The following is a 23,010-nucleotide window of genomic DNA, read 5'->3' as shown; positions in this document are numbered from 1 at the left end:
CCTGAACGAATCTGACCACGATGTTGACACACCAAATGTGTTTGATAGATCGCGGGAAAAGCGCAGGAATAGGCTTTTGTAGGCTACAGTCCAAGGTATGTCTTCCAATTGTGCGACTGCTGTCTGCTTCCAAAGATTATCCACTTTGAATAAACGCTTGGAGGTAAGGATGACAGCAGTTGTGTAGTCTACGGCGATACGGATATCACTTATTATTGTTATCTACATAGCGCATTGATGTGAATCACACTGCTGCTCTCTCATTTAGCTATTTGCGCCTTACAGATTGTGGTTGTTGTGGATGGCTGTTCACAAATCTAAATGTGTATTTGAGCCCAATAATGGTTGAATTCAAGAAGTTTAAACTGCCTATCAATCACTGTTTTTGAAACCAGCGGACAGACAGTGAAAAATTCGCTCATGCAACATCTACATAGTGCGAATCCCAGGCTATGGTTTTTATTGCAATCAATCTAATTCAATCTGATAAAAAATATATCCATAGGCCTAATCTCGCACACTTTTGATAGATTTAACGGGGACATCTTTAATCTCATCATTGAGTTATAAATGATATCTATTTAAATCAATTGATTCTTGAATAATATAATTTATAAATGCCTCATGAGTTTAGTTCAACTGAGAACCCAACATGAGAACCCAAAATATAAGCTTGTTTTTCTCCATTGTTTGTAAACATTGTAAATATACACAAACACTGTATAGCCTCATAACATGGTTAAAACAATCATTTTGATATCATGGATGGTCAGCTTTGTCTATTCATCTGAGAGTGGTTAATTTTTCCAGGCACATACCTCAGCTTTTTACCAAAACAGAGGCAGTGCAACCATTTTGTTATTGTTTTATCTGTGGATTAGCCTTTAAACAGCTTCATATTATCAAGATATCAAAGTGTCACCAACAAAAAGGTAAACAATAGGCCTATAGCAAATGCAGCATATGGAATTCCTATTCACATGTAAATAGTGCTCAAAGCGTGCCATTCCATGAGTGCAGCATTTATTTTTCAACTCGAATCATTGAGTCCAGTCAGTCCTCCATGACAACAAAATCATAAACAACAGAGTAGGGCTGGCATAATAAATCCTTCGTTTTGGGGTTATGCTCAGGTAAAACAATTTGGCTAATGTATAATCTATCCATGTCCTATTCTTGAAGTTCAAGGGGAATAATATTTATTGGATTGACTGTAATTCAGATAAACTTTGTTTTTTATACAGGTATAATTTTTATTTTATTAACTTTTTTGAATTTTACCCCTTTTTCTTCCCCAATACGTGGTATCCAATTGTTTTAGTAGCTACTATCTTGTCTCATCGCTACAACTCCCGGACGGGCTCGGGAGAGACGAAGGTTGAAAGTCATGCGTCCTCCGATACACAACCCAACCAAGCCGCACTGCTTCTTAACACAGCGGGCATCCAACTCGGAAGCCAGCCGCACCAATGTGTCGGAGGAAACACCGTGCACCTGGCAACCTTGGTTAGCGCGCACTGCGCCCGGCCCGCCACAGGAGTCGCTGGTGCGCGATGAGACATGGATATCCCTACCGGCCAAGCCCTCCCTAACCCGGACAATGCTAGGCCAATTGTGCGTCGCCCCACGGACCTCCCGGTCGCGGCCAGTTATGACAGAGCCTGGGCGCGAACCCAGGGTCTCTGGTGGCACAGCTGGCGCTGCAGTACAGGTATAATTTAATCAAATTATTATATGTAGTAGAAAGCGATGTGTTAGAAGAATCCTACATAACCAACCCATAAAGTAAAATTCAACATCAATATATGGCCAGCTATGTAAACTTTAACATTGATTCATCCTGAAATAGATGTTGTTCAATGGTAACATACATTTTTGTCTTCTTCTAATACCTCTTAAGTAACGTAAAAGTAGCTGAATGTAATCAGATTACATTACTGAGTTTGGGCAATCCAAAAGTTACGTTACCGATTACAATTTTGGACAGGTAACTAGTAACTGTAACAGATTACATTTAGAAAGTAACCTACCCAACCCTGCACACACATACACACGCAAAAGAAAACACACATGCTGATTCCAATCATCTCTCACCTTCCCTCACCTTACCGCTTTCTCTCCCACCTCACTGAGGAAACAAGCACTGAATGCTAGTTACCATTCAAAGTATATTGAGGCTTATGTGTGTGCTGCGCGCCTGAGTGTGTGTGACTGGAGGAGGGAGTTGGAAGGCTGTGATTTGCTCCCGACAGAGAGGGGAGGGATGGAGGGAGGTGCGCATACGAACGAGAGAGTGAGAGAAAGAGAGCACATTCACGGTCGCTGTCTGCTTTCTTTCCTCAGTACGACCCTGGCAGCTCTCCTCCACAGCAGCAGAAAGACACAGAACCAAAAACAGAACGGTGAAAGATAGACAAGCGAAAGACGGAGAGAAACAAGGTGTGAAAGACAACAGCAGGAGGACAAGCTTTACTCTAAACCTCCCCCTCCAGATGGCACAATGGGAAGAGATTTGGAACCAGTGAAAAGTGGGAGCGAGACAAGACATGTGATCTAGAAGAACAAGGTGTTAAAAGTAGATGCTGAAAAGGGTCCTGGACAGATGGACGGATGCTGATCTCCTAAAATAGAGGGGTAGTCACCACTCCATTCTGACAGACAGAAGGGTGCCCATTTTTACACTGGGAGCAACAGGATATAGCCCCCTTTCCTCTACTGGATAAGACTGTACCTCTGTACCTACTGTACCTCTTTCCCTGACAGTGTCATTCTCCTTTTCTCTTTTATTTGGATTTTGGCCTAGTCAGTCAGTCAGTCAGTCAGTCGTTCATTACATTTTTCTCCTGTTTCTTCATTTCTTTTTTTTCATCTCTCCGGGGCAAGTGACGCAACCGAGAGTGCTTTTTGGAATCTTTGCTGAAGAAGACTGTCCTCTATTGACCCTTTACATTGTGTGTGTTTGTTTGTGTGTGTGTTTATATGAGCATAAGGACGTATGTGTGTGTGAGCCTGTGCCCTTTTACCTCTTAATTTCCACCCTTTGCACCCATCTGTTTCATGCTGGCTGTCCTTTCACACCTCTGCAAGTGTCGCGCACCATCTGCGAGCGTGTCATTGTGTGTGTGTGTGTTTCGGTGTGATTGTGTGTACGTATCTGTCACCCGCAGTTACGCCACTGGTCAAAAGTTGGCCAATTGGATCAGAGCCATTTTTGGAGGCAACGTGGCATGCTGTTTTAGCTGGACAGGAGGGGGACAGAAGGCCGGCTGTTTAGGGATCAGTTTGAGAGATTCTACTGTGTTCTCCCGATAGGACTCAAGACTATCAAACCTCCTGGAGGATCAATTCAATCAGCATCTGATCCAACAAGTGTTAACTGATCACCTGTGGATGGTGTACCTTGGGAATACAGTGACTGGCAGTGAAGGAATCATCCAATCGGCACATGTTTTATAGATGACCTGTCCGATCATCCATTATTAAAGCCCTGGCACTTTGGGTTTTGCCTGTGAGGTGTTGATCAGATTCCGGATTACCTGATGTGTGTGTGTGTGTAGAGGATATAGATTGATGATCTCTGGCACCGTGGCTGTCTGCTTCCTGTGCCGGTCATTTTGGAACTGTCACTCAACTGCTTGGCCATCAGTCTCTCTATTGTACCTAGGAGCTGCCAACACAGACTGACAGACCTTTTTTTTTTTTCTCTCGGCCATGCTGTATTGTGTAACTCTCTGAACGAAAGAAGACATTTTGCGAAGAAAGAAAGAACGTTCTGACTCTGTCCCGTGTGTACCGTTCTGTGTCCACATTAACGGACTGCCTAAACTGAGGCAATTGGCCTCTAGTCCCGTGCTACCTACTGTGTTTCATCACCCCCAGGGGCCATGATTGGTGTCAACAGCTTACACTCAGCGGGGCGCCTGCGCTCACGATCCCTGTGCTCGGTCCGCTATGGGCGAGACTTCCGTATGATTGACCCATTCCGCTACCCCCGAACCCCCCGCTCACGCTCCCTGAAGCCCCTTATGTTCCCAGACCTGCTGGGCAAGGCCCAGGATGGACAGAACCACCCGCAGGCTCGCAAGAGGAAGAAGGTACAATGTGCCACCCGGGTAAGACTCCAACTAACATAGCCCAACCTGGTGTGGACCATGTTTCACTGTTCAACACTTACTTTGGTTGTGTTTGCATGGGTTAAAGTGAGTGGGGTTGGGTTTTAAGCATTCAGAATCATAGGGTTTTCTTATTTCTGATTACATTGTGCACTGCTGTCATGTCAACATAATGTAAAATGCCATGCCTAGTACTTTACATACTATAAGTGTGTGGAATTTAGGGAAATAGACAATCATAGACAATGCAACCTTGTACATCCACAGATGCATTAATTTCTATATACAGTTTATGGACCAAATGTGGTTGTGAATAATTTGTTAGTTGAGCACATTGCATTTTAGGTGTTCACCAGGCTGACAGGCCCTTATGTAACCTAGGCTACCGCATTTTGTGTGTAGTAACCGGTGCTAACACCAGCCCTCAAGGCTAACTCTCATTTGCTGCCCTGGTGCCGTGCGTGTGACGCTGACGTAGCTCGTAGGTGAAGGTGACGAACATCCATCCTGATCTGAATGAGGCCAGTTGCTCCTAATGGCACTCATTACGCCTCTCCCACCACTCCTCACCCTCTCTCTCCCCCCTCCTCACCTCCTCTTCTGGTTCTGACAGGTTCTCCCCATACGTTTCACTTATTCCACCATTAACTCCCCCCTCATCTCCATTACATTAGACTCCCTTCCACGGTCTCCTTGGCAGTCAGGACCAGTGTAATGTGTTTATCAGCATCAGTATCTCTTAGCTTGATCTCATTCCAACATACTACTACAGTAATTATGTATACTTCCCGAATGAAGATATAGCCTTTTTGGAAAGAAGGCGTATTTTGGACCCTGGGTTTGAGATAATCTGTCTTGCTAGCTAATGGAGTTTGGATGAACAGTACTGTATTCTGAGATATACATAGATATAGTGAGCTCCAAAAGTATTGGGACAGTGACACATTTCTTGTTGTTTTGGCTCTGTAGTCCAGCACTTTGGATTTGAAATGATTCAGTGACTATGAGGTGAAAGGGCAGACTGTCAGATTTAATTTTCAGCCATATCGGGTGAACCGTTTAGAAATTACTGCACTTTTATACATAGTCGCTCCATTTTAGGGGACCAGAAGTATTTGGACAAATTCACTTAAACATTAATGTGGATGCTATCATGATTACAGTCCTAAATGAATCGTGAATAATGATGAGTGACGCATATAATATATATTAAAGCAGTCAAAAGTTAAGTATTTGATCCCATATTCCTAGCACACAATGATTACATCAAGCTTGTGGCTCTACAAATGTGTTGGATGCAATTTGCTTTTTGTTTTGTTTGTGTTTTCGATAATTTTGTGCCCAATAGAAATTAATGGTAAATAATGTATTGTGCCAGTTTAGAGTTACTTTTATTGAAAATAAGAATAGAAAATGTTTCTAAATATTTCTACATTAATGTGGATGCTATCATGATTACAGTCCTAAATGAATCGTGAATAATGATGAGTGACGCACAAATATCATACACCCAAGGCATGCTAACCTCTCACCATTCCAATAACAGGGGAGGTTATCATTTTGGGGGAGTATGATATCTGTAACTTTCTCACTAATCATTATTCACAATTCATTCAGGATTATTCGTAATCATGGTATTATTCACATTTGTGTAGAAGTGTTTACAAAAAGTGCTGTAATTTCTAAACGGTTCACCCGATGAAAATACCCTCAAATTAAAGCTGACAGTCTGCACCTTAAAATCATAGTCATTGTATCATTTCAAATCCAAAGTGTTGGAGTACAGAGCCAAGACAACAAATAATGTGTCACTGTCCCAATAGTTCACTGTGAACAGTACGTCTGAGATATGAGATATACAGCTTACTTCTTATGTTAGTATATTGTGCTTTTGGTTCAATTTGCCTGGTTTTCCAATCAGAAACAAATTAACAGGAATTGTAATTACAAGTGTATATATGTAGAAACCAATAATTGACTAAAACATAACCATGGTAATGAGATTTCTCAATGAGCCACTATAGCTGTCGTCACTGTTGCTACTAGCAACAGCAAATCAATCCATCTGTTTTTCAGGTTCACAAATTCACCCCCAGATTTTATGTTGAAGAGTTTTGTGCTACAAAAGATTGCATGTAAATGAGACTTTGAAATGTGCCAACGCCGGCTTCTCACAAAGATGGCCCGTATCTGCGCTGAATATTAATATTCATGAAGCTTGGAACACAGTTTGATTTTCAATTTGATACAGTTTGTCTCCATAGCAATGGGAAATTTGAGTCGGCCCAGAACCGAAAATCTACATGGTCTGGCTGCTCATGAATACTCATAAACTCTGACATTCAAGTATTTCAGTTAGGGACAGTTTAATAGGGAACTTAGAACACTTGTTTTATTTGACACACTGCATCAAACACATTGTTCATTTCAATGGGTTTGACTGAGAAACCACACCGCAATATTATTTCTAGAATAGTTGGTGAAATCCAACGCCAACAGTCAATCAACTCGAATGATTCAATTGAATTGAACATCATCAGCATCAGTTTCTTAATCAGACAGAATGTATTAATAAATAAAGTCAACACAGATTTAAATGGCAGATAAGACCTACTACCCATGACAGCCATTTGTCCTGTCCTTTGTATCAACACTGGTGTTAGAAGTGGGATCCGAACCCACTATGTATTGATAATGGTGTCCTGTCTCCTTAATCGGTACACCATTGTATATTTTTTCCCAAATTCAGAGGATGTGGGAGGGACAGTAGTGGTGATGATGTACTTCCTGCTAAAGTCCTCTCCATCATGTCAGCTGTCACAGTTGTCCATCAGTCCCATCCCTACTAGGCCTTGATATGAATTTACCATCAGGGGCTGATAGCTCTGCACTCCACTACATCTACAGTCCTTTCACAGAACCTCAGTGCTAAACGGTTGATCATATTCCGCTGGCATATCCCATTTGTCACTAAAGGGGCTGGATTTGAATAGGAATGTCTAAATCGCTTGGCTGTCACAGGAGATTTATGGGAGAGCGAAGCGAAATGCAGACACTCTCCAAAAGCCTGTTGCATTTATCAATGAGGATGCACACAGAAACACTTGCTTTTCTTAAAAATCCTATTTTGCCTGCTGCGTTACTCAATAGACTCAATTTAATTGAGCATGCAGTGCTCAAACTTAATTTTGCCCTATGACAAAGGATTCTTGAAAGGAAGGAGGAGCCAAAACTATTGATTGATTGGTGATTAACTGGCTTTACGACTAAATAGTTTATTGATTGATGGATTCAGCCATTAGTTTCTACCAGGTGAATCTGTGTACTATTTGTCATTATTATCTAACTGGTGTATTACTCTGTTTTTCTTCCACAGGCCCTGTACAACTCAATCAAGAATGAGAAGCTTCAATGGACAATGTGAGTTCCACTTCAATGCCTGCATGCCTTGTTATCTACAGTACCAGTTTGGACACACCTACTCATTCAGGACTTTGTTCATTAAAATGTTAATTAAAATGCATTCCAGGTGACTAACTCATGAAGCTGGTTGAGAGAATGTCAAGAGTGTGCAAAGCTGTCATCAAGGCAAAGGGTGGCTACTTTGAATAATCTCAAATATAACACTTTTTTGGTTACTACATGATTCCATATGTATTATATCATAGTTTTGATGTCTTCACTATTATTATGCAATGTAGAAAATAGTAAAAATAAAGAAAAAATATGGAATGATTAGGTGTGTCCAAACTTTTGACTGGTACTCTACATACAGTATTTGTGCATTTAGGTGTATTTTGAGTGTGTGAATGGGTATGTCTGTGTTCTGACACACACACACACACACACACACACACACACACACAGTTCACCCAGAGTCCACACACACTCAAATAGTATTTGGACAGTGAAGAGTATTGATAGATTTGTTAGCATCCTTATTAATGATGTGCATGTTGTCGGGTTGTGATGGAAACATTTGTGTGTCAAGGGTTGCTATTCTGGATCTCAGCCCACTGTGATTCAGAGATGCCAATTCAGTTGCTGGCTTTCCAAGCTTTGTTGCCATAGTTACAGCACCATGGCTACAGCTCCATAGCTACCATTCTGCTCTTGCCTCTGTGTTCCAGCGCAAGCATAAACACGCACTTCTGAACACACACACTCGCGCACATGCACACACCTATCATTCCATTAAAGGGTCCTTGTTGCATCCTGTACAAAGGTATGACCACAGCCTCCCACTAACTTCCCCAAAATAGCAGCAATCCTGGAGTAGCTGACTGAAATGTGGTCAAAGAAACAGGTCTGGGAACAGATCTACAAAGAGAGAGGCAATCCAGTTCAAACATCTCTATAGAAACAGACTGCCAATTAAAATACATGGCCAAGATGCCAGGGACAAGAGGCCGACGATAGAGTAGTCATTTTTAGAAACATCCATACAGATACATCCATACATGTAGTAGGCACATAAACCCTTGAATACATGAATGCATAAACTATCACCATTGAACATGTGTACATGTGATTACACAAACACGGATAGATTTGCTGCACCACTAGATAGCCGACAGAGAGAGAGAGAGACAGCGCACATACCCACTCTTGCCAATGCAGGTGGATGCGCCCACATGTTCTGATCACACGCACAATCAAACACACACATATTTCCTCATTCAGCACGGGAGTGGGCGTGGGGAGAAGCTCTGGGGGTTCCGAGAGAAAGGAGGGTGGGCATCAATGTTCCCCATAGAAAGAGAGAGAGGGAGGGATAGAGATAGAGAATGAGGGAAACAGAAAATAATGAAAGGGAATGGAGAGGAAGTAGAGAGAGAATACAGAAGGAGAGAGAGAGGGAGAGAGGGAGATGGAGAGGGAGAGAGAGGGGAAGAACAATATAATAGAAGAGGAAATAGAGAGAAAGGGAAACAAGGCCCATCTGCTAATCTTGCTCTCCTCCCTTATTGACTCAAATCTAGGGTTGCAAGGGGAGAGTATATTACTGGAAACTTTAAGTTTACCAGTAAATTAACAGAAATTTGGAAACTTTCAAGGAATATACGGAATTTTATTGGTCTTTTTGGGTACTTCAGATTATGTCTGTAATTAACTCTAGCCCTCTGTGTGGTCTTATCACATGTAAAATATATATTTTTCAATCTAAAAAGATTATATAAAACAATATAGAATGACAAAACTGTAAAACATTATCCTAAATATAAACCATCAACACCATTCATGTTTAATATGAGGGTTTCAGCATGAAATATCCTTTATATATTTGACACACTTTGGTTTATTTAACTAGGCAAGTCAGTTAACCTGTCTGGGAATGGGGCACCCCTCGCCAACAGCCAGTGAAATTGCAGGGTGCCAAATTCAAACAACAGAAATCTCATAAATCAAATTTCTCTAAATCAAGTATTAGGCACCATTTTAAAGATCAAATTCTTGTTAATCCAGCCACAGTGTCTGATTTCAAAAAAGCTTTACAGCGAAAGCGCCACAAACGATTATCTTAGGTCACCACCAAGTCACAGAAAAACACAGCCATTTTTCCAGCCAAAGAGAGGAGTCACAAAAAGCAGAAATATAGATAAAATTAATCACTAACCTTTGATGATCTTCATCAGATGACACTCATAGGACTTCGTGTTACACAATACATGTATGTTTTGTTTGATAAAGTGCATATTTAAATCCAAAAATCTATTTTTACATTGGTGTGTTATGTTCAGTAGTTCCAAAACATGCAGTGATTTTGCAGAGAGCCACATCAATTCACAGAAATACTCATCATAAACATTGATAATAGATACAACTATTATACATGGAACTTTAGATAAACTTCTCCTTAATGCAACCGCTTTGTCAGATTTCAAAAAAACTTTACAGAAAAAGCACACCATGCAATAATCTGAGTACAGCGTTTAGAGCCCAAACAAGCCAAAAAGATATCCGCCATCTTGTGTAGTCAACATTAGTCAGAAATAGCATTATAAATATTCACTTACCTTTGATGATCTTCATCAGAATGTACTCACAGGAATCCCAGTTCCACAATAAATGTTTGATTTGTTTGATACAGTTCATCATTTATGTCCATATACCTCCTTTTGTTAGGGCGTTTGGTAAACAAACCCAAACGCGCATGCAAGTCCAGCGGAAAGGTCAGACGAAAAGTCCAAAAGTTATATTACTGGTCGTAGAAACATATCAAACGAAGTATAGAAACAATGTTTAGGATGTTTTTAACATAAATCTTCAATAATGTCCCAACTGGAGAATTCCTTTGCCTATAGAAAAGCAATGGAACGCGAGGTAACTCTCACATGACCGCGCCTCACGAGCTCGTGGCTGCTGGCAGACCTCTGACTCATTCCCCTCTCATTCAGCCCCCCTTCACAGTAGAAGCCTGAAACAACGTTCTAAAGACTATTGACATCTTGTGGAAGCCCGAGGAAGTGCAAGATGACCAACCTCAGATTTCCCACTTCCTGGTTGGATTTTTTCTCAGGTTTTTGCCTTACATGAGTTCTGTTATACTCACAGACATCATTCAAACAGTTGTAGAAACTTCAGTATTTTCTATCCAATACTACTAATAATATGCATATATTAGCATCTGGGACTGAGTAGCAGGCAGTTTACTCTGGGCATGCATTTCATCCAAAAGTGAAAATGCTGCCCCCTAGCCAAACAGGATTTAAGAACAAATTCTTATTTACAATGACAGCCTACCGGGGAACAGTTGGTTAACTGCCTTGTTCTGGGGCAGAACGACAGATTTTTACCGTGTCAACTCGGGGGATTCGATCCAGCAAACTTTCAGTCTCTGGTCCAACACTCTAACCACAAGGCTACACGCCTTACTATGTCAATATGTCTGGCGTCAGTTGTGAAAAAATACAATATTTGGAAGAGCTTCAGAGTTCACTGAAAATATGCCATTGCTGATTTTTTCCCCCCGTTAAAGCTGCAATATATAACTTTTAGAGCAACCCAACCAAATTCACATAGAAATGTGAGTTATAGATCATCATTCTCATTGAAAGCGAGTTTAAGAAGTGGTATGTGTTCTATGTGTGCTATTTCTATGCATATGGTTCTTAAGTTTTGTTTTTGCGTCTTACTTTCAGTTTTGTACACCAGCTTCAAACAGCTGAAAATATAATATTTTGGTAATTGAAAATATATTTCACAGCAGTTTTAGATTGTACAATGATCTCGACATTCTCTATGCTTGTATTGTCACATAAACTGAAATTAAGCAAACTGTTAGAATTTTTGCAACCACAAAATGGTGGAGCGATTTCTGCATAGTGCACCTTTAATTAGGCTATTTTTTCTATAATCATCCTGTCTTCCATTGTATCCTCTCCTGCTGGCTCCTATCACCTGTTAGAAGAAGGAATAAGAAGAACCCATTTCACTGGCATTAGAATATAGACACCACCAGGCTTCTGAAAAACATTCTCATAATAATACCAATATACCAGTCCAATGATTTAAATGATTTATTTATTCATTTATTTATAAGGGACCATGCAAATAGCACCTACAGCTACATCACTCATTTACATAATGATGATTTTGATAGATTTTGGTTACGATAATGATTATTTTGAGGACTAAAATAAAAGCTGAACCATTTCCATGGATGAAATGCTTTCTAACATCACGGTAATGTACGTCAGGCGTTGTGATTACTTCTGCTCTGCATCGGGTGCCCTATTTCACCTGACCACAACAGTATACAGGAACACTGATACTGTATCTTGTCACGCATCATATGTGTTTTAATGGGAAAGTGTCATAGGTGTGACAAGACTATTGTGTCCACTTTAGCTACTGGTGCAACAATGTCATCACACTTCCCAACATGCCGTGCAGGTCTGCCAGCCCAGCCCCAGACCTAATCAACCTGTTCCCGCTCTTCCCCCTACACATCACCACCCTATCCTCCTCTCCTCTCCTTCTATCTCACCTATCCCCTCTTTATTATGGCTCCTACCTCTTATATCAGCTTTGTCTTTCTAGGCTTTTGTTTTCTGTCTATCTTGCTCGCTCCCCCATTTCCGTCCATCCCCTCTCACGTTCTCTCTCTCTCTCCCTTTACTTTGTCACAGTGTATAGTGAGATTCACGCAGGCCAGCAGTTACCAGGCAACAGGCTAGAACTCTGAGACACATGCTCACCAGCTCTCACTAGCTCTCCATCCTGCTCTGTCTCTCACTCATATAGAGCTAACTGTTGTTGTGTACTGCTGGTTACTCATATCTTAATCTCAAAGGTTTCCAAGGGAGTCCATTTTGATGGTGGTTTGCACGTCTGTTTTGTGAACTTCTACACAGGTGAAACTGAGGTAACAAGTGTAGTCCTTGTTTTAAACTGGGTTTGGCTGATATTTGGTGGATTAACTGACTAGTATTGGGAAACATTATAGGAAAGGTTCAGCTCTTAAAATGAGCTATCCTCTTAACTGCTGCGTCAGGTCCAGATTATCCCACATGTAAAAATATGTTAGCAACAGCCCAACCATGTTTGTAGGATTATCATATAAGTAAGGGGGGATGTGGTGTAAATGGTTTATACTAAGTACAGTATCTTCATCTTGAGTGGAACTGGAGTGGATCATTATTTGAACCTGCCTCAAAATTCCAAACTACACTCACCGGCCAGTTTATTTGGTACACCCATCTAGTACCAGGTTTAAACACCCTTTGCCTCCAGAACAGCCTAAATTCTTCAAGGCATGGATTTTACTAGTCAGAAATGTTCCACAGGGAAGTTAGTCCATGCTGAGGCGATAGCATCATGCAGTTGCTGCAGATTGGACGGCAGTACACCACCGCCACCAGCCTGTACCGTTGATACCAGGCAGGATGGGTCCATGGACTCATGCTGCTTACGCCAAATCCTGACTCTGCCATCAGCATGACACAACAGGAACTGGTATTTGTCGGACCAGGCAATGTTTTTCTACTTCTCAAATGTCCAGTGTTGGTGATCGCGTGCCCACTGGAGACGCTTCTTCTTGTTTTAACTGATAAGAGTCGACATAGTGGACGAGTTGTGCGTTCAAAGATGCCGTTCTGCACACCACTGTTGTACTGCGCCGTTATTTGTCTCTTTGTGGCCCGCCTGTTAGCTTGAACAAATCTTGCCATTCTCCTTTGACCTCTCTCATCAACAAACTGTATTTGCTCACAGGGCTGCCACTGACTGGATGTTTTTGTTGTTGTTGATTTCACGTTGAATTCACATTAGTTGACAACTCAACCAAATGTATATCAAAACTAGACATTAAACTGATGTCTGTGCCCAGTGGGACCTAATGTGACATCGTTGGACTAACTCGTCTATAATAACACTCAGATCGAGAGTTGAGAGAGCTGATCCTCAGCTGCTAAGCTCTCGTTAAGAGAAATGGCTCCTCATGGCTGCTCTGATGGGGTATGTAACAGAGTGCTGAAACTATCTCCAAATCCTAGGATTAGTAGGAAGCCAAGGTTTGAATACATTTAGTAGGCAGTGCCTACAGAGTTTTTCCTGACCTTGTGACATGAAGAAGAAAAACTCTGGGCCCTATAATTATAGCCTATGTATAACTACGAACATAGTTTTTCCTGTCAGGCCATGTGATCAGGAAAACCTCCTGGCTCTATGTACAGTATGGAAGTGTCACTTCAGTCGGAGGTCATGCTCTTTGTAATGGCTGTAATGGAATGATATGAAACACATGGAATGGCATCAAACACATGGAAACCAATTGAAATGGAAACCATGTGTTTGATACCTTTCCACTCATTCTGTTTCCACCATTACAATAAGCCACCCTCCTTCCACCAGCCTTCACTGGTATAGGGTTGACAATCAACCGTATACTAAGATACAGACACAGTTCTATTTTCATCGTGCACTGATAACCACAGACATTGTATAGTTTTCTAATAACACATCAATTGTAACCCATTTATTTGTTTTGTTTGAGCTAGTTTCGCATTTGGGAAAGTACTACTTTTCACCATTTTGGAGGGGTTCCTCTCACAAACAATGGGGAAACATGCCACGGAAAAAGTCAGTGACAAGTCTGAAATTTATCTCAGAGATAGGAAGTCCCTAGTGGAACAGAATGCCCTTGTTTTTCACCTCAAAGCTGCCATGCTATCGATCGTGTCGCTCTCCTGCTGCGGTGTGTTTTGATCAAGGAGAGTGGACTGGTTCTCTAGAGACCAGGAGGAAATCACAAAGAAATGGTGGAGGGAAGGAGGGAGGAAGAGGGGAAGACAGCAAATTAAGGCTTTGAAGAGGAAGAAACACTATCATTCACTCAGGTTTCCCCTAGGTAGAATTGTGCTTTGTAAATATGTTATATAACCAAGGCTATACCCACACACCACTTTAGAAATGTTGGTAGATGACAAAATGCACATTATAACTGGGAGAGGGACTTTGAATAGGCCTATGTGTTCTGCTATGGAAACTACTCTGTCTCATCCTATCTTATAATGGACGGTCACAGAGTGAGATTGATGGAAAGTGATTGGTTGAACGTGATTGGTTGATGTGTTGCCAACGGAGGCGTGGTAAAATAGTAACCAGGTCTCTCACCCTTCTGTTTATTGTCGCTATAGCGACGAGGAGGAGATGCGGAAGTCTTTCTCAGAGCTGGGGGACACCAGCCAGGCAGACTCCGCCTCTAAACACATGAAGAGCATGGCCAGCGGCGGGAAACCACTAGTGGCCATGGCCCAGCCCTCAGGAGCCCTGCTGTACAAGAACGGCTTCCTGGTGCGCAAGGTGCACGCTGACTCAGACGGCAAAAGAAGTACGTGCCAAAACCATATACATACATTGATAGCTCTGGTAAAAAAATATATAATATTGACCACTATAAGTCATCATAGAATGTGTCAAACCCCCTATCCCCTCCCTATCCGCATCGCTGTTTATTTGTTAATCCTACTCATTTAGTCTTTTGCTGTTACTTTAGCAGCAGCTACAGTATACTTCTTGTGGTCCACATACAGCAAATCGTATAATTCCTACCACTTAGTATGAAGCAATGTATTGAGGTCTGATGTTAGTATGGACATTTGAAGCTGACCTGAGTTTTGACCTAACTATTCTCCTGGTCACAGCACCGCGTGGGAAAAGAGGATGGAAGACGTTCTATGGCATTCTGAAAGGGCTGATTCTCTACCTACAGAAGGTGAGCAGCTCCTGCCGACGGGAGCAGGTGTGACGAAACTTCTGCCACTTCTGTCCCACTTTATGAACTCACGAGACTTTCACTGTTCCACACCACAGAACATGGCAAAATGTTCTGAAAAGTCTCAAAAAGACTTCCAAGTCCAATCACTTTTTACATACTCGTATTCAGTAACGATACAGTTTCTGCACCAAAGAAAACAAAAACAAAAGATTGCACAAAAGATCCCACTTTGTTACATACCCATATACAATAACATTTGTGATACACGTATACCAATATTTGATTGACACAAACTGAAATACTAAAACTGCTCATACAGATGCACTCTCCAACCATGCGGATGGATTTTCATACCCTGTTGAGTGTGGACATTATCAGAATGAGATCATTCACAAAGGTTGAGTCTTTTGTTCAGTGCCTTCAGACTACAGTCCTCAGACCTGGCACTGCCCTCTATGCCCATATAGACCAGTGGTCCTGGCCTTTGCTACGGGCAGCCCTGTCAGCTTCTTGGGCTTGTGTTCCACTAAATTTGAACGGAAGCAAGGGTCCGTCCAGAGATGTTACCATTGCGACGCAGCTGTGCCAATGATTTATGTACTGTATGTCTATGGGCACTGGTCTCTGGTCCAACAGTCAGGTCTGCTTTGGGGAGAGGCAAGGCCCCTTACTGGGGTGTCAAAAATACCCCTTTCCTTAGTATGATTTGTTTTGTAACATCCCAACAACAAGTCATCCTGCAGAAAGAGAGGTCGGGACACAGTTACCTACTAGAGTGTCCTGATTCAATCATCCACAATCCAGTTACAATCAATTGCTGTGTTTTATGATTGATGACATTTCACACCATAACATCCATTGCCAACTTACTGATGCTTAACATTCTCACATTACAACCAAATTAGATTATCGGTACTTAAAGTACCATCTGGGCATTGAATACACTACCCTGCGGTTAGAAGAACTACTGCGATGGTCAATAATGACATAATGACGTATTCACACTTTATGACGATTGTCATTGTTTGACCATTCAGGGAGAGTACCGGCCAGATAAGCAGCTGTCGGACGAAGATCTGAAGAACGCTGTATCCATCCACCACTCTCTGGCCATGAGGGCTGCCGACTACAGCAAGAGACCCAATGTGTTCTACCTCCGCACCGCCGACTGGAGGGTCTACCTCTTCCAGGCACCGTGAGTCCCATCCCTCACTTCACTGTTCTTGTCTCATTCATTCTTAACACACCTCAAAGACTGACTTATACCTTGCTTTCTCACACTCCTGTAAGATCGAGCCATCCCTCGTTTTTACGAGTTCGGTTCACACACTTTCAATTGAATGCTAGAGGGTTCATTCTTTGTCTTGGAACCATATCCTGCAACTTATTCTTAATTGCACAGCACACATCCACCTCAGTCAATAAACCTGGGCTTGAATTTGCAAGGTCGCCCTCCTCCTCTTGCCTCCTTGTTTGAGCACTACCTGTCTCGCCCCAGTCTCTCCCCTTCTCACCAGCCAAATAATGGCTGTTGCTACCTCCTGCTGTGTCTGTGTGCGTGCGTGTGTGCTTGTGTTTGGGAGGAGGAGGGCAGTGGGGGGGTGTAAATTCAGGATGCAGAGGCACATGACGTGGCCACATGTCCTAGTCCCCCAGGAGGACCGGCTCTTCTCCAGTTGCAGCCTGCATTTGTCCCAGATACATTCCTCTCTCTCCCTCACTCTCTTCCCCTCCTATATTTTTCTCTCCCTCTCTCTCGCTCTGCCTCCTTCTGTCTCTCTCTCTCTCCCTCCCTTTTTCTCTTTTCTCTTTTCTCTTTTCTCTTTTCTCTTTACCCTCCCTCCCTCCCTCCCTCCCTCCCTCCCTCCCTCCCTCCCTCCCTCCCTCCCTCCCTCCCTCCCTCCCTCCCTCCCTCCCTACTTCTGTCTCTCTCCTTTCTCAGCCAGTGTCCAAGGAGTTGTGGCAGAGCTGTCTGAGAAAAGCAGCATTTTTTTGTATTCAGCAGCCGTGATGATAATCACTAAGATGTCTTAGTTAGCACTGTGCGGTGGGGATTGAAATGTGTGTGTGTGTGGGAGGAGGTGCGAGTGTGGTGTGTGTATGTTGTGTATATGCATGCGTGCAAGTCCATCCTTGGTTTGTGTTTGTGCAACACGATCTCACAAACTCACTGTGCGTGTGTGCTTTGTCCACCATAGAAGCACAGAGCAGATGCAGTCGTGGATCACACGCATCAATACGGTAGCAGCCATGTTCTCGGCGCCACCTTTCCCTGCAGCCATTGGTTCACAGAAGAAATTTGCCCGACCTCTGCTGCCAAGCTCCACCTCCAAACTGTCACAGGTACCCTCCTTTACACCATATCATCATATCACCAATCAAATTGACCATACCATATCACCACCATAATTTTAAAAATCCCTGAAGGCACTCTTTAAAATTAATGAATAAATGTGATTATTTTAAATGTCCACAAGGACAAAACTCAAAACTCTCTCAGGCCTAGAGAGTTGACATGAGTGATGATGATGTGCTGGGAGAAAATGCATGGACGTCTATCTTCCCATCACCCTGGTCAGGTGACATGGGTGGCGAACTCTGAACTCTGAGTATCTGTGCCTACAGGAGGAGCAGGTCCAGTCCCATGAGACTCGGTTCCGGGCCATCTCCACTGAACTGGCTGAGCTGCGCTCATATCCTCCAGACCGAAAGGTCAAAGGCCGCGAGCTGGAGGAGTACCGCCAGCGAGACGAGTACCTGGAGTTTGAGGTGAGCCCGAGGCGACAGTGTGTGAACTTTTAAAAGGCAACAGAAAGGAAAAGAAAGAAATTGGAATTTAGTCGAGCGTTAAGTAATTATGCAGCACTGCATTTCTGTCTCATTCACTTCCTCTGCTTCCCCTCTTTGCATTTCTTGCCTTCCCTCCTCTCCCTCTGTCTCCTTCTGCCTCCATCCCCTCCCTCTTCTGTCATGTAGAAAACACGCTACGGTACATATGCCATGCTGCTGCGGAACAAGATCCGCTGCGGCGAGGATGACCTGTCCGTATTCGAGGTTCAGATCCTGGAGGACAACGGGCTGCAGCGCGCCCATTCCAGCCCCACGCTGCAGGACTTCAGCCAGGCAAGCCAGGCCTCCCAGGGCAGCAGCACCAAGGAGCCGGTGGGCTGCAGTGGCATGGGAAAAGGCTCCAAGCACACTGAGGCCCAGAGATACAGCTACCGCCAGGCCGTCAAGAAGTGAGGCAGGGCGGGGCGCCGGGTGGTGATGACGTGGCAGGTTTGTCTCCCTGCGCAAGTTTTTATTAGAAATCCAGTGGAGGGGGCTTATAAGAGCTTGAAAAGGAAAGGGGTGAGAGTGTACTGTATACGCCATGGCGCAACCACCCGGCACCCCCGATCTCCTCGGCTAATAGGGGAGGTGCAGCGGTGCAGATCCTATGACTGGCCAATGCCAGCAGTGCGTTGGGGCAGGAGGGAGGGAGGAGCGTTGGAGAGGTCATGCAGCTTGGAAAGAAGGTATTCCAGCGAAAGCTTGCTGCATACGGTATGTTAATAGACGGTACCATACTGTATGGTAAGACAGAGGTTCCTCCCGTAAGCAATATCACCGCCGTACAAGGACTCCCATCCAGCATCTTTTTCTTTCCTTTTCTTTCAGGGCATCTCTCCCACAAACCCCTCCTCCAGCCTTTTTTCTTGAAATGTTTTCCTCTGATTTGGGACCAAACATGTTTACACATTTGATACATTAAGTCTCAGATGACTGTGCTATTGATTTGAACACGTGTTACAGTACTGTAATACTGTAGTAATAGGAGCTAGATCCTCGACTCATTGCATTGCTGTTCCCTTTTTTTCCATGACATCTGTGTGTGTCCACATCCATGAGGGAGCCTAACGACAAGGGTACTTGTAGCTCCTGAACTCTTCTTTGGGGCAAATGTGATGGCAACAAGGTGGCTCTAGTGGATCAGAATGGCAGTGCACTACACACCCGGATCTGCAATGAAGGCTCAGTTGCAGCTCTCCCTCCTGGCCCAAGTCAGGGCGAGAGACTGTGCTCTCATGACTTCAAACCGCTCCAATCTCTGCCCCCTCTCTCTCTGCTCCCCTGTTCTCACATTCTCTGTCTCAGAGAGGGGGTAACTGTGGCTCCCCTCTCTACCATCTATTCCAAATGGGTTGTCAGAGTGGTTGATGTCATTTGAGCCACACTAGTTTACTACTGTACAGCTACACACGAGTAAAATAAAATGTACACTTGTACTTAATAATCCTCTCAGCAAGAGAGGCCCATGGTTTCTTAATTGCTTTTCCTTAAAGGGGCAATCTGCGATTAATAAAAATGGCCATTGATTTTTGAAGAATAAATCTATCGATGCCTCATGAGCTTAGTTCAACCCAAAATATAAACTTGTTTAACTCCTTTGTTTGTAAACAATGTAATTGTAAACAAACATGGTATAGCCTCAAAACGCCAGCCTCATCCCTCAGCTGTTTACCAAATCAGTGGTAGGGTAACCGCTATGTCATTGTTCAAAACTGTAGATTGCCCCTTTAATAACAGTTGTTAACCCTCCTACCTAGCCAGTTGCTTTAGCTTTGTCTTGCAGCAGGCTTCTTTTTACTACTCTGTGCGTGAATGTTGTTTTTTTCTCAGCATGCCTGCATCGAGCTCTGCCTTTTTCTTCTTCTTGGGGAAAAAAATGTTTTGGTTATGTTGTCTTTGTACTAATCCTGTTGTATTGACATGTCTTCCCTGTTACTCCCTGTGTAATCACTCGTTTATAAGACCTGTTTTAACACTCACCAGGCAGACCCTGAATGTACTTGTTTTTTCAATATTTGTACAGCATTTTACAATAACCTGTTGATGTTGGACATTCTCCCCCTCCTCCTGTGTACTGTTACAAGTGTCATTATACATAAGTGTTATTATAGTAAACCTATGGCATATGTTTTCTAATAACCTGCCAACTACTATATTATGCTTATATTGTATGATACATTATATATGTCGTTTTACAATATATCCTGGTGAATATGCATAAAATAAACATACAGAGTTGATATTATACATTCCCTGTATTTAAATGTCCTGAAAGCGATCTATGATAATCATGTGTTTTTACATAGTATTCTGTATGTAAAGGGTCAACAAAGGCACCAGCACAATCTTGAGTATTGTCTAAATGCCTATGTATCTATCAAACAATGATGAGATTGAGAAAGGAGATCTGGCGAGGTGGGACAATACCATAATCAAATTCCCATCATTATTTCAACTCCCTGGCCTGAAGTATTCTGAAGCGAGTGAGAGAGGCATTCTTCTTTAAATTGGTAGCATGATTCACTTTGAAGGTATTTGTTGATGTTGATGTTGTCACAGAGTAATGTTTTGCTGTTGTTGCTACATGAAAAACAGACATATGGAATAATGTAGTGGGTGTATGTGTAACGTGTGAAATGCGTGAGGAGGGCCTTGTAGGCTAATAGACGGGGGAAGCAGCAAGACATTTATTGACAGAATATGTATGGAAGCATATCCATACCATATCCTCAGTCAATGTAAAGAAAAATAATCAACATAACTATTTCATGACATACCTTCAGTTTCAAGCTACTCAGGCTTTCAAATGTCGGCCTTGAACAGCTGTAATGCCAGCATCGTACCAGCAGAGAGAGCTGTTTAGCAGGACATTCAGTTACCTTTCAGCCATAACATTGCTGCACCTGCACTGCACAAGCTTTTTAGGGTGGCCCATTGGCAGTCTCTGGATATGGAGCACTGCTGAGCTATGTGTGATTGGTGACTGAGAGTTCTTTGTGTGCGTGTGAGTGTGCGTGTATCTGAGGAGATGTGTTTCTGTTCTGCTGTAAGTTTGTGAATGTCATTGAATGCAGCATGCTGCAACCTGGCTGACCTGCTGTTCTACTAAGGAGCCTATTTAAGGAATGTGGCTGAGGATAATGGTCTAGCCAGTGCATTCATGTGATGTTGTAAAGCAGCAACGGTTTATCTAGCTGTGTCCATTAACTTTACTTACCTTGCTGGAAATGGGGTTTTTTTTGTACAATTTTAGTACAGATAATTGAATGTTATGTCTAAGTTTAGCATGGTGTATTTTGCCTCTCATCTTTTCCTATCTTACCTCAGTCATTTTCAAATTCTTCTCCTTCCTTTTCCATGATCTCTTCTCCACTCCAGTCTCCTCTGCTCATGCTTTCTTTCCCTCTCTATTCTCCCCTCCACTCCTCCTCCTCTCTCGCATCACTTCACTTTCCCTCTGTCACTGATATTGTCAGTTTGTTCTGCCCTCTGTCTCTGTCATCATCTCACTAATCTTTTAGGGAGCTGCCTTTATCAGATAACTGTATGTGTTTATTGTTACTATAACTGATGATATATACCTTTAATTGTATTGTAACGATGTTACAGCTGTGATATTACTGCTTGGTACTTGTATTTATCGATAGTGTTTGACACTGGTGGCATATGTTGCCAGGGTAGTCTACCACAGAATGACATGTCCCCTCGGACATTGGAGGGAACAGGGTAAGGACTGAGGGCCTTTTACATACAAAGGGACATTGTGTTGTTCAATCAACAGGTGAACAACTGAAAATCTCATCTCTCACACACTATTTGTTCATATCATAGGGTCTATGCAATACATGCCCTGTTCTCTGTGTCCCAGGCACTAACCATGAGGGAGAGAGGCATACGGTATAGAATCTGTTATAAAGCAGTATGATAGCCGGGACTAGCCTCAGCTTCAACCTCAGCGAGCTCTCTATGCCCAATCTGCCACCCCGCCCCCTCTGACATCATCACAGAGCAGCTGCAGGGTCTCCATGGCACTGGTTTGCATTGAAACCACTAGCTCCCAACAAGTGTTCGCTCTATGATACTGAAATTAAAGCCTAGGTGTTACTGTATGTTCAACCCATTCCTAGCCAGCACTTCTGAATGTGACATGTGTGTGTATATATATATATATATATATATATATATATATAAAACAGCATGAGATAATATTATTATGGTCTGCTTTCCTTTGTATTATGTTTAGTGTATTTAATGAATGGTTAATATACAGAACAACATTTTTGTCCTTCAGTTCATTGTCATGTTTTTTGTTTTATGAAGCTGAATAAAGTCAATGTATTTAATGCTGTTTTATGCTGATGTGTTGTAGACACCACACCAACGCTTTCAAAACTGTGATATAATACACTACAGTGGGGTTCTGACTCATTTCAGTTTTCTTAGAATGCTGCCAATGAGAGACATTTAAAATGTTTTTACTTGAATTGTTTTACTCATTTTAGCTGTACACATGTCCACCACCTGTTAAAACCTCACCTCTGTAAGAACACATTGTTTGTATAGGAGCTTTTCTTTTGGGAAGCATAAAGGAAAAATAAAAGTGTTCCAAAAAGTGACTCAAGTCTTTGCATTTCTTTCTTTTGCCAAATATCAAAGTCAAACTACGTAAAATAATATACCACCACATATGGAGCCAGACTGTTTGCACCCGTCATTTCAAAAGGGAATTAAACATTCAACATATAAACATACAACATACAACATACAACATATAAACTGGGTGGTTCAATTCCTGAATGCTGATTGTGTCACGTTCTGACCTTTATTTCCTTTGTTTTGTCATTA

The 23,010-nt window shown here is 42.5% G+C and overlaps 1 protein-coding gene across 2 annotated transcripts in view; it reads left to right on the top strand.

Moving 5' to 3' along the window:
* The window catches only part of LOC112224127 (PH and SEC7 domain-containing protein 1-like), a 54,481-nt gene extending 31,700 nt beyond the window's left edge, over window positions 1-22,781 (top strand). Inside the window, exons 1-8 of one of the 2 annotated variants that reach the window (XM_024387449.2) lie at window positions 2,282-4,112; window positions 7,489-7,532; window positions 14,753-14,946; window positions 15,260-15,330; window positions 16,371-16,528; window positions 17,532-17,676; window positions 17,959-18,102; window positions 18,310-22,781. In XM_024387449.2, coding sequence (XP_024243217.1) covers window positions 3,885-4,112; window positions 7,489-7,532; window positions 14,753-14,946; window positions 15,260-15,330; window positions 16,371-16,528; window positions 17,532-17,676; window positions 17,959-18,102; window positions 18,310-18,576 — 1,251 coding nt within the window. In that variant the 5' untranslated portion in view covers window positions 2,282-3,884 and the 3' untranslated portion in view covers window positions 18,577-22,781. Of the gene's footprint in view, window positions 1-2,281; window positions 4,113-7,488; window positions 7,533-14,752; window positions 14,947-15,259; window positions 15,331-16,370; window positions 16,529-17,531; window positions 17,677-17,958; window positions 18,103-18,309 lie in introns of those variants that run through there. The other variant, XM_024387448.2, reaches the window with a different exon arrangement.
* Window positions 22,782-23,010: the final 229 nt, after the last annotated feature.

This window comes from Oncorhynchus tshawytscha, linkage group LG25 (assembly GCF_018296145.1).
Source record: "Oncorhynchus tshawytscha isolate Ot180627B linkage group LG25, Otsh_v2.0, whole genome shotgun sequence".
Lineage (NCBI taxonomy): Eukaryota > Metazoa > Chordata > Actinopteri > Salmoniformes > Salmonidae > Oncorhynchus > Oncorhynchus tshawytscha.
Note: the sequence above shows the minus strand (reverse complement) of the source record. Positions and strands in the feature narration are given on the sequence as shown.